Source organism: Lemur catta, chromosome 17 (genome assembly GCF_020740605.2).
Source record: "Lemur catta isolate mLemCat1 chromosome 17, mLemCat1.pri, whole genome shotgun sequence".
Classification (NCBI taxonomy): domain Eukaryota; kingdom Metazoa; phylum Chordata; class Mammalia; order Primates; family Lemuridae; genus Lemur; species Lemur catta.
The window spans coordinates 44,210,597-44,223,395 of record NC_059144.1 but is presented as its reverse complement, the minus strand read 5'-3'; the positions used below and the strand labels follow the sequence as shown (position 1 = coordinate 44,223,395).

The 12,799-nt window shown below is 43.5% G+C and overlaps 1 protein-coding gene across 4 annotated transcripts in view; it reads left to right on the top strand.

Annotated features, from left to right (window-relative positions):
- The window catches only part of BCAS1 (brain enriched myelin associated protein 1), an 86,918-nt gene extending 74,324 nt beyond the window's left edge, over positions 1-12,594 (top strand). For 3 of the 4 annotated variants that reach the window (XM_045529578.1, XM_045529577.1, XM_045529580.1), the window contains 3 exons: positions 3,830-3,895; positions 8,570-8,833; positions 11,410-12,594. In XM_045529578.1, the coding sequence (XP_045385534.1) occupies positions 3,830-3,895; positions 8,570-8,833; positions 11,410-11,484 (405 nt within the window). In that variant the 3' untranslated portion in view covers positions 11,485-12,594. The remainder of the gene's footprint in view (positions 1-3,829; positions 3,896-8,569; positions 8,834-11,409) is intronic. The other variant, XM_045529579.1, reaches the window with a different exon arrangement.
- The last annotated feature ends 205 nt before the right edge of the window (positions 12,595-12,799 follow it).

The following is a 12,799-nucleotide window of genomic DNA, read 5'->3' as shown; positions in this document are numbered from 1 at the left end:
TGGACAGAAGTTTTCTCAGTATATTTGTCATTAAAATAAAACTTAATTACTCGGCTGAGTAATTTTGTCTGGCTAGTCCGATTCCATTGCAAGTGAGCATCATGGTAAAACACAAAGTTCAGATTCATAACTTTTGTTGATCCTGGAAATTTCTGGTAGATCCAGTTCCTTGAATTTGTTGTAATAAGGCTGATCTAGTAAACAATATTGCTGATATACTCACCCCATATTAAATTTTCATCCCAATTCTTTTTCTTTTAAATCTCAACTTTGGTTGAGTTATATTGCCAGCAAAATACATTTCTATTCCTTTCAAAGAAATGCACACTGACCACCAAACATTTCTGTTAGAATTTTGAATATCTAAGTGATATATATTGGAGATGGTTCAAACGTTCCTTGGAGTATCAAGCTATGCATGACACAACGAAAGAAATAAAAAATGACTTCATTAATATGCAGGGCTTGGATGCCACAACTAGATTCCATCTCAAAACTGCAGGCTGAATGCCCTGAGACGCTTCACCTTTGGCTCCCATGAATAAAAATAAACTCCATGAAGAAAGTTGCTCAGTATCAAACTGGAAAAATCTCTGAAATTACTTGATAGTCTTTAAACTGTTCTTCAAGGTATTAAGTAGTTTCTGGGAGAATTTTAGTCTCTTTAAACAGTAACTTTGCTGTTTTTGACAGCTGGAAAAGTAAGCTTCTGTGGTTATGGTCCTTGGAATACAAAGTCCAAAATGAGAGGGCAGTGCAAAGAGAAAAGAAAGAGGAAGAAGGCCGGGCGCGGTGGCTCACGCCTGTAATCCTAGCTCTGGGAGGCCGAGGCGGGTGGATCGCTCGAGGTCAGGAGTTCGAGACCAGCCTGAGCAAGAGTGAGACCCCGTCTCTACTAAAAATAGAAAGAAATTATCTGGCCAACTAAAAAATATATATATACAAAAAAATTAGCCGGTCATGGTGGCTCATGCCTGTAGTCTCAGCTACTAGGGAGGCTGAGGCAGTAGGATCGCTTAAGCCCAGGAGTCTGAGGTTGCTGTGAGCTAGGCTGATGCCACGGCACTCACTCTAGCCCGGGCAACAAAGTGACACTCTGTCTCAAAAAAAAAAAAAAAGAAAGAGGAAGAAAAAGAAAGCAAATGAGGGAGAGGGAGGGAGGGAGGCAAGGAAGGAGGGAGGGCAGGAAGGAGGTAGGGAATGATTATTAATAACTGTGTTTATAGAAGTGATCTCAGATAGGCTTAATAAGATCCTTAGTCTAAACCTTCACATACATACAGCTTTATATGCTTCAGAATAAACCAACAGAGAAAAATCACTGAAAAGCTTGGCATTCTCTCTCTCTCTCTTCTTTTTATTTTTTAAGAGGTTGAACCTCTTTGCAACAATCTCCCTGACAGCCTGAAGGTCTGTCCTCACGATGTTAAGTGAGGTCCGCTGCTGCCAGCGTAGCCTTCTGATTCAATACAAATTCTCCTCTGAGGACTATCAAAGAGAGGGAGGGGGAAGAAAGCAAATTGAAACCTTAAACTGGCAGAGTACTGAACAGATGCCAAGTTGAAACTGCTAAAGGGAAGTTAAAAATCCCTCTCTCTTTCGGGGAGAAAAAGAGAACTTTATTCTTTAGAAGGTGGTGGAAGGGCCGTGCATGACTCCTAATGTCCATTCAGTTTTTGCTTAAAAAGCCATATTGTTCATTTGGTTTTTGCTGCTCAACATTCCCCAAAGGCCAACTAATGTGAGCAGGAAGCCATATTCTAAGGGCTGCTTGGGAATGTGTCTGAGTAGGAAGGGCTCTTACCACACGGCCTGAATTCTGGAAGCTAAATGAAATCCCCAGGTGTTCACACCTGTGGGTGGGAGGGGAAGGCCCACAGAGCTGGTCCTGGGGACGGGAGCAATGACCAAGACAGTCAAATTCTTTTTCTAAACCTTCTCGAGCAAGACTGGCCTTTGTATTAATAGAACAATTAATAGAGGAAGGGAAGCCCGCTTTCCACGTAAAAGGACCTAAACTTAATGCAGAGTACAGACTGATCTTTCTTTGCCTTTGCTTTGAAAAACCTTAGTGAAACCCACAATGATGTCCCTAAGAAAAGTGCATGGAGCTTCCAGACACCCCTTCTTTTATTCCTAACCAATCGCGAAGCACGTATCAAGGTTCTACCCTCCTCCAAGCTCTGTAAATGTTGCTCTGGGGAAGAGGAGGACATAGCAATTCACACACTGTGTTAAACCACTGGAGGTCCTAGTGAGTCTCGTGAACTGAGAGCAGCACCAAGCAACATCGAAAGATGAGCACAGTGGGCGCTGACCACGGGCATGTCCCACAAACCTCCGTATTTGTGGTTGGGCAGCCTCTATCTTATCGTTTTGCCTAATCTAACATCAAGTAACTTCATAGTGAATGCTCAGTAAACATTGTCGATTGAGTGGTACCTCCTGCCTTCTGGGGGTAGTGGAGAGGGGGTGGTTTAGCGGATGGAAATGGAGTCACTGCCTGCTGTCAAATCCTGGCCCTCAAACCTTCTAGTTCCATGACCCAGGCTGGTGTCTCTGAGCTTGTTTCTTGCCTGTGAAATAAAGAAAATAATTATTCCTCTATCGTGAGGTTCTGATGTAATGAATAAATGAAATAACACAAGTTATTATCTCATTTAGCACAATGCCTGGCACTTTGTAAGCACCCCACTAAAAGTTAGTCTTCATAAATAATAATTTTTGTTACCTCTACTATGAGCACCGTATCTCAGATAACAAAGACACGTGACATTTACCAGTCAGGAAGTATTCGAGCGCCTTCAACGTTTTTGCTGTTCTTAGTCCATGTGTTCTGGATTCTTGCCGTCTGCTAAGGGGAGAGCCAAGTTGATAACGGTGGACTCTGGAAACTTCCTCTTCGATCCACATTGCTTAACCCCCACTCTCGACCCTCCCTCCGTAGTTGGAAAGAGGAGACATTACACAATAACCAAGTATGCCAGGATTAGACCCAAGTCGATGTTGCTGATGGGAATTGAGCGATTCATCACCAGATTTCATAGGTATTTTATCAAGCATAGGGCAATACTAAATGCACAGTTAAAACCACAGACCCCAGATTGTTCTGAACTTGTCTATGGCTGGTTAGCTCAGAGCAATGATGCTCAAACTCGCCCCAAAGCCACCTGGAGGGCTTGTTAAAGCACAGATTGTTGAGCCTCAGCCCCCTCCCAAAAGCTTTTGATTCGGCACATCTGAAGCATCTGAAGCAGGTCTCCAGAATTTGCATTTCTAACAGGTTCCCAGGCGATGCTGAAGCTGCTGGTCCTGGAATCGTACTTTTAGAACCATTAGCTCAGAACATGAGGCTTAAGGAGTCAAAGACAACCCCACCCAGCCCCGTCACTGATGCTGCTGGCTACAGGAGGATGGTAAATGGAATGCTCAGCTCCACTGGAGAATTCGTATCTCTACTGGGGGAAATACAGCAAAACACACACAACCACCTAAATGTTACCAGTGGAGGCTACTAATGGGTCAGTTGTTTGTTCAGTTATGCATTTGTTTAATGTGTTCGACCACCTCCTGGTTCCAGTGTTGGTATTTTCGTTATCATGTATTTATCCCAGAATGATATAATCCCAGGGTTTAGAACTTTTGTTATTGTTATTTTGGGAGTGCAACACTTGAATGTAATCGGACTCTGGTTAAAAAATTGCATGGCAACCCATACATCTCATGAGCAATATATTTTTAGCTGGTCTTGCCTTTGCCTTGCTCCTCGTGTTTGCCCTGTGTCTGCACTTGTGGTAGCTGAAAGGCCGTTGTCTGTTTATTATTTTAGTCAGTGAAAGGGGATGGAGGGATCACCCACTCAGAAGAAATAAATGGGAAAGACTCCAGCTACCAAGTAAGTGACCTTGAACTCAATTTGGTGGTGGGTTTAGCTGGCGTATTCTCTCTTCTTTCCAGCCTTGTTTTCTATGCCATTCTCAGCCACAGCCAACTTATTTAACCTCTCTGGATTAAGCACCTACTGTATACCAAGCACTGTGCTGGGCTCTGCAGACACCAGCACAAACAAGCTAGAGTTCCTCAGCTGTTTCCTATAAAAGGTTTTCACACATGCTCCTCCCTCCTTTCCACATGGAAAATTCCTTCTCTCCTTCACGCCTTGGCATAAATGTCACCTCCTCAAAGAGACCATCAGTGTCCACCTATCGTCACCACATCTTGCTCTTTTATTTCATGGCACTTGTTACAAATTGTAATAATTCATCTGTCTCCTCTCCACCTTCCCACCTCTGCCTGCAACGTCTGTGCAGCAAAGAGCCTTTTCTATTTTGACAAAACATTGCATGGTGCCTGGCACATAGTAGCAGCTATTTCTTGAATAGATTAGTTAAAAATATGGGTTCACATAGTGCACTTACATCATTCTCTCTCTTCTAAAGAAACATAGCTATGACATGTTTGTAACTATGTGGGTTCTTTTTTAAAAATGGGATTATATGCAACACCCTGTTTTCTAACCTATACTTTTTAAATTTATTTCATTTTTATGTTTTTTAATTTTTAAAAATTTTATATTTTATTTTATTTTATTTTATTTGGAGACAGAGTCTTGCTATGTTGCCCAGGCTGGACTTAAACTCCTGGGCTCAAGCAATCCTCCTACCTCAGTTTCCCAAGTTGCTGGGACTACAGGCATACACCACCATGCCCAGCTTACACTCATTTTTTAACCTTAAAAATATACTTCCACAAAAATGACATCAAATGTTCTTCTGCTAGTTTTGGAAATAGAGAGAAGTGGCTAAGAACGTGAGTTGTAGACTCAGACTGTCTGGGTTCAAATCCCGGCTTAGCCATTTTTTAGCTGTGTGACTTAGGGAAATTACCAGTGTCTCAGTGCCTCAGCTTCCTCATCTATATAATGGAGAAAGAAGAGGACTACTTTAAAGGGTTGTCAGATGAATAATACACGTAAAACACTTAGGACATTTCTGTACCGTGGGCTCAGTGAATGTTAGCTGGTGTGTTAGCCAGTATGACTGCCGTAACAAAATGCTGTAGCCAGTGGCTTAAGCAACAGAAATTTGTTTTCTCAGTTCTGGTGGCTGGAAAAGACAAATCAAGGTGTCAGCAAGGTTTAGTTCTTGATGGGGGCTCTCTTCCTGGCTTGTAGACAGCCACCAGCCTACTGACTGTCCTCACATGGGAGAGGAAGAGAGGGAGCGAGGGAGTCTCTTCTCATAAGGACACTAATCCTGTTGGATCAAGGCCCCACCCTTATGCCTTCACTTAACCTTAATTACTTCCTAGTGCAAATATAATCACATTGTGGGTTAGAGCTTCAACACACGAATTTGGGGTTGGGGGACACAGTTCAGTCCACAGCAGTTTCTGTTTGTTACTGTTGCTCTGAGGCTGCTCATAGGGAATTATCCTGTAATGTAGCTCATCTCATACTCTCGCAAACGGACAGCAATGACTGCCATGGGATACATTAACTGTATTTATATTTCCATACTAATTGGTTTATCCTACATATTTAAACAGGGAATACAGAGCTTTTTACCACATTCAATTTCTTTTTCTGTTTTGTTACTATGCCTGCCCCCAAACCCATTCTCTAGACCACTTTGGAACCCGAATTCCCAAAGGTTACTAGGTTGGGAACATGATAGTTACACTATTCAAAAGGAAAAACCTACATACGATTGTACATTTTGTCTGGAATGTCACAGTGAAAGAGTTATGCCAACAATTTTGGTGGTTCTAAGACTGGAATGACGTCCGTGCAAATTTGAATGAGCTGGAAACCTCATTCTATTTATACTCAGCACGGAATCGTTTGAGAATCCCTTTGAGAATCCAATTGTCCAGGGCCTTGGATCCAGACTTGAGAACACTGGTGTGTCCTCACTGAGCGACAGCAAATGCTTAGTCTGACTTGGGGGTGGAGGTGGGAACAGACTGAGACTTGCTGGACAAGGAGTGGCAATCGTAGGAATCCCTGGTGGCACACCAGTGGGGGTGGCAGCAATGTGAAGCCCTGCTTCCAGAATAAGCTTCTTCAAGGAACCAAAGGAGGCGTGTGGCTGGAGCAGAATGATAAGAGAGAGGCAGGGCTGGGGAGGCACAAGGGGATCCTACATGTCACATTCAACATTATTTACTGGGTGCAGCAGCTGGGCTAGACCCACACAGTTGTCCTTAAAAAGAATAACCACTGGCAATGGTAAGCCAGGGTGACCAATGCATCCCAATTTGCCTGGAACTTTCCTGGTTTTAAAATGGTAAGTTCCATGTCCTGGAACCCCCCCACTCTCAGACAAACCAGGATGACTGGTCACTCTACAGTTAGCATTTCATGTGGGCCAGACACTGCGCCCCGTCAGCTTTCCACTCTTAGCTAATTAAATCCTCACAACACCACGAGATGTCATTTCTTTTATGACTCCCACACAGATGAGGAAACTGAGAGGTCAGTTTATTCCAGGTCACATAGCAAGGACGTGATGGAATTGGAATCAAACCACTTCCCTCTGACTCCAGACACTGAGCTCTTAGCCACTCACTGTGTTTTAAAATCTGCAAGACAAAAACAACAGCAGTTTGAACTGGGTCTCTGGTTTCTGGCCTTTCTGGAGAGCACTGTGGTGCGAGTTTCTGTTCAGTGTAGGGGGCTTCTGCTCTGGGCTGTCTGCTGCTCGGGACACCTGCAGCTCAGCATTTGCTGCAGCTTCGGCCACTGGGCTCTGACAGGGGTGTCCAGGACATGCGGCTGCACGACAGCTCCTCGGGCACACTGGGTGCCTCATGCTTCTTTCTCCGAGGACTTCCGCCCTCTGGACAGCACCTGTGGAGCCTTCGGGGCTGGGGAGCCTCATCCGTTTGTTCTCTCACTTATTTCTAAGCGGTGTGCTTGACTCACTGGTGCAAAATGGCATTTCTCCTTTGGTTGCATTAACCCTGTCATAGAACTTTTTATCTGAGGACAGCACAGAACTTTATGAATCAGGCTCATCAACACGTATCCGGTGGGTCACGTGTGGCCCACAGGGAGACTTGTGGTGCAGTTGTTCGCCATGATCGCTGTTTTAAAATTTTTGAAGTCAATATTTAATAGTTGACATATTTTGCATTTGGAAAATTCAATTCCAAGGTTCTTTTGAAAAACCAGAAGATCTGACTGTACTGGGGCTGCAGGCTGTCTCAGCTGGGTCCCAGCAGCTGTGGCCCCTTCACACACGGCGTTAACAGTCAATTCACCCCAAGCCTCTCTACTCCAAATTGTCTCCCAACAGCAGAGCCAGCATTGCTTGAACTGGTGCTTTCATTACTACACTGGAGAAACATTTCTTTGAACCCATGCTGCTTTTACAGCAGGGGAAATCAGATCTCCCTGGGATTTTGTTCTTACCCCTAGCTTCTTTTTTATTTTTACATGATCTGTCTGGACCCCATAGACATTTCAGGTCAAGTCAATGATGAGAAAAGGGTTTCTACTTCATAATGGATTTTTTTTGTTATCTGTAATTTACCCAGAATTTTCTAGAATTTCAGATTTTACAGCCTCACCCCTCCAGATTGTAGAAACCATGTAGGATTGTATAATAGCTTTCATTTTGGCATAGAAAGATACACATCATTAATTCAAAACTAAAGATAAAACAATCATCTTCTCTTACCACCATTTCATGAAGCAAAAGGACAGTTTCACACCAAAAATTAAGGTAGACATAATCATGAGGGAAAGAATGAGCATCCCCAAGAAAAAAGTCACATGTGATTGCATGTGGGAGTAATGCTCTCAAAGCTGGTGTGGGCATAAAAGAGCTTCAGGAACAGCTAGATCCAGGAGCACATGCAATATCATCCGTGCCTGGTCTCTCTCTCTCTCTCTCTCTCTCTCTCTCTCTCTCTCTCTCTCTCTCTCTCCCTCTCCCTCTCCCTCTCCCTCTCCCTCTCCCTCTCCCTCCCCATCTCTCAGCTCTGCTCTCCTCTGTGTTGGCTTCCTTTTCAGGCAGATTCCCCTGGTGACTCTGGAAGCTCCAGTCTTACATCTTCACAGCTTCAAATCCAATAGAAAGGGGGTATATCTCTCTCTATTATTTTAGCAAAGCTCTGAGACTAGCTCAGGCTTTAACCATGTTTGCCTGTGCTGACGCCATCACAGCAGCCCAATCACATGCCATGCTCTGATCGGCCAGGCCTGAGTCACGTGCTGTGTCCAAGGGTAGAGTTAGTTTGCCTAGACCAGTGGGGGAAGGGAGAGAAAGGTGGTTCCCCAAGGAAAATCCAAGTTCTGGGACCAGAAGAAGGGGGAAAGAATGCTTGCTGGGAAAGCGTAAAATTAATCAATGGATTATTAGATAAATAAATAAATGTCCCCTACCATGACCTTGGACCATGATGAGTGTTTCCACTTTTTAATTTTTTCGTTTCACCAGGGATTCATGAAAATGTAGGTACCACCCCACATTAGAACATCTCTATTTTGTAATAACATACTTATTCCCCTGCTACCGAGACCTGTCTTGCAGCCACTAAAAATGTGCTTTGTCTGCAATTGTAGACGGTGGACTCTGCAGAGAAGGCCACCACGCCGCCAGAGCCAGAACCCACAGGAGCGGCCCAGAAGGGCAAAGAGGGCTCCTCCAAGGACAAGAAGTCGGCAGCTGAGGGGAACAAGCAGAAGAGCACCAAGCAGGAAGCCAAAGACCCGGCGCAATGCCCAGGGCAGGCCACCGGGGATGCCAACTCACTGCAGAATGGCGACAAGTCCCAGAAGAGACTCGAGAAGCGGCAGCAGTCCCTCGGGGGCTTCTTTAAGGGCCTGGTAGGTAGATTGTTTGCCTCTTCTTTCTGGGCTCTCGGGCAAGAGGTGTGATTCCCACCTCCAAAGGAGACAGATCGGACAGGGGCTGGCCGGACATTCAGCAGACAAATATTTATTGAAGACCTACTGTGTGCCAGGCACTGTGCTAGGTGCAAAGAGCAAGGTAAACAGCCCTGGCCTCTCTGGAGCCCACGGTTGTGGCTGAGTGTGGGAAGAGTCAGGAGGGGAGGAGGAAGGCCCACGAAGGGAGGCTGAAGGTGAGGACCTGGCCTGGCCTTGGGTTTGAGGGGAGAGTGTCAGGGAAGGCTTCTCGGAGGTGATTACATCTAAGGTGGCACCTCGATGTAGCCTGCAGAGGAAGCCAGGGGACGGCTGAAGGCAGAGTTTTTCTCCTTCCCTAGACTGTTAGCTTTGGGAGAACATTGACCTTGTCTATTCACGGCCTGACGATGCTGTCCTCCCCAGGATAGTGGCTGGAACATAGTAGACACTCAATTAAGTATTTGCTGAATGAATGAATAAAAGGATGGATGATTAGATGTATGGGTGGGTAGGTAGATGGAGTGAAATATAACACTAGTAAATGTTAAATATATTTAGGATAATCTAAATCCTGGAAAACACAGAGAGCCTGAAAGGTCATTACTCAAATTACAAGCAAGGTGGTCAAGCATAAACTTGGAGGATAAATAGGCAAAGTCATACCCAGGACCCAAGGGAATGTGGGTTGAGCCAGGGATCAAGACAAGGAATAACACTGACACCAGCAGTGGCCTGTGAACTGAGGTTAGCCTTCGTGCTGCAATAGAGGCGGGTAGTTAAGAGGACCAAGCTGGCCTAAACCCTTTGATCACTCATAACTGTTCCATTCCATAGATACCTGTAGCTATTGGTGACCTCCATCACTAAAAATAGCAACTGTAACTCTTTTATAGCACTCACTATGTGACAAATACTGTTCAAAGCACTTTATACATACTAACATTTAATCTTCACAACTAAGCAACTTGACCAAGTAACACAGCTGGGAAGAGGTAGATCTGGGGTGCAAAGCCCAGCAATCTGATCCCATGGTAAATTACACCCTATTACATGACACTGTAGAGTGTATGCTATGTGCCATACTACCCTACATTGTGCTATTCTATGTATACTAGAGGGCACTACACTACATATATACTACATACATACACTCTACATACACCCTGTATACATTACTTATACTATGCTATACTATACTATATTATACTATAATACACTATAAATACTGTATTATATATTATACTATAATGTATACTGTGCCACATTATACTACACAACTCTATGTGCATACAGTATACTACATATACTTTTCAATAGTATATTATAGTACCCTACTCTATACAATACTGTACTGTATAAACCATACTATACTATAGTATATACTATGCTATGCTATATGATACTATATTTAAGGTACTATGTTCTGTGCTGTACTAAACTATACTATGATATATTTACTATACTTGACTATACTATATATATACTATGTATACTGTAAAATATATACTATCATATGCTATACTATCAATGTGTACTATACTATATGTACTCTATTATACTACTCTGTACTGTACTACCCTCTACTGTAAAAGGGGCCAAAAATAACAGGACCTCTGATCCTGCAGCAACACGGCTGAACCTCCAATGCACTCTGCCCCGTGCAAGAAGCGAGGCTGAAAGGCTACATACTCTGTGATTCCATATGACACTAATGTGACATCCTGGAAAAGGCCACACTCTAGGGATGGAGAACAGAGCAGCGGTTGCCGGGGTCTGTAGTGGGGGGGGTTGACTACAGAGGGGCACGAGGAGGGCTTGGGAGGTGCTAGAACCATTTGATATGTCTGTTTTGACGGTGGTTACATGTGTTGGTCTGACCTCATAGAGCTATATGCAGATAGAGTTAGTTTTACTTTTTATCAGTGACATTTGACAGAAAAAGTAGAACAATAATAATAGTACCCGCGTCACAGCACTCCCTCCCCGCGTTCAGTCACTAGGAAGGCAAACCCGCTACTCGCCAGACACCGGCGAGGCACTGAGCTTACATTCTGGTGGCGGAGAAGGATGCTAGCCAAGTACAATGGATGCTGCAGTCCTTTCAGAGAGTGATACGTTTTGTGACCAAATAAAACAGGGTGATGTAGCTAGAAGGTGACTGGGGAGGGGGAGCTAAAGGGAGGTAGAATGGTGGGGGGTTTCTACACCCCAGGGTCTGCTCTAAGTGGACAAGTGTGAACTCACTTTATCTCGGGAGCAACTCTCTGAGATAAGTTTTACCATTCCCATTTTAAAGATGAAGAAACCAAAACACAAAGAGTTAACTAATTTGTCCAAGATCTCACAAAGCGAGAACGTGACATAACTGAGCATCTGATTGGAGACCATTCCCTTATCCACCACTCCTGCCTAGGACGTCTGTATTAATACTTACCACAACACCCAGCACAGAGTAAAGGCTACATAACTGGCCACTGTTGCTGTTCGTATTACAGACCTTCAACAGGCTACAACTTCTCTCTGTTTTTCTCCAGGGACCAAAGCGGACGTCGGACGCTCAAGTGCAAACTGACCCAGTAGCCATCGGACCAGTTGGCAAATCCAAGTAAACAATCACCACAGTTCCCACCAGGTTCTCCTGCCACCAAGATGTTTCCCCCTTACCCCAGCTCCTCCCCAAACACACTCCTTGTATATAATCTTCTGATAGCCGTGACGTGAAATTCTGCGTACAAATTAAGCCCGAGCTGTTATATACTGGGGTGTATTATTTATGTCTCTGGTCCAGTCTTTTCGGGTAAATAACTGTAAAGGTGGTTTAGCAGGTTAACTAGTTAGGTCAGAAGAGTTGATGGCTGCCAAGCAGGGAAGGGAAAGTGTGGAGGAATGCATTCAGGTGACGTTATGAATAATGTCAGTGACAAGTAAGTTGCTGAAGAAAAACGCCTGCTAGAAGGAATTAAGCTTTGTAGTAAGTAAGTGCTCATCCTGTAAGCTTGAAAGAGGGAGAGGAAAATCTGTTTGTTTAAGTTCACATTTTAAGGAGGGAGACGCAGGCTGTGTTGGGTGGTTGCCAATTTCCTGGAATGGAATGTGTGGGGTATGAAAAAAGGAATGAATAAGAGTTGTTTTTCAAATAAAGTCCTTGAAATTTATTGATGAGAGGGAAAAGACTGACTGGAGAGGGCTTAAAATGATTTGGAAAAACAATGGCTTTTGAGGCTCAGTGACAAGGGCAAGAATTACAACTCCAAAAAAAAAATAATAATAATGCAAATAAATGAAGTTGCAAGTTTATTTTACAACACAAGGGGGCGCTATGGCCTCCTTTTTTTTTTTTTTTTTTTTTTTTTTTTTTTTTTTTTTTTATCCCGCATCCTGTATCCCTAACAAAGATTTGGTCTCTGCAATCTTACATTATTAATGTTTCTCAGATGGCTGAGGGGCTTGCTTCATCTGTTCTGTCTGACACTTGCTTCAAATGTGTCTGTAATTTCCTAATGTTCTCAGGATGTGCTCTGATAAAACCCTTCCCATAACCTCAGTTAATAAAAATTTACAGAAGATTATGCAAATACCTAAGTTTTTTTAATACTTGTACAGAGGAATACATAGGACCATGAGTCTATTAAAATGTAATTCAAAGTAGCATATGATTGGCTGATAGTCATGTATACTGTATCTTTCTTTTTTCTGATTCAATAAAAAAAATACATTTACTTCTAAAGTATCTTTTAATTTTCAACTTTTAAAGCAGGTCTTTCCTACTGTATGTCTAGACGGGTTTAAGTTCCAGAATATAAAATCCATACTCTTCTTCTGTTATCTTCCTTGAAGGATAGTTTTCTCCCAAATCCTCCTGGATATCCTTGTATGTGGGCACGTGCACACACACAAACGTGTACACATGTATGTTTGCATACA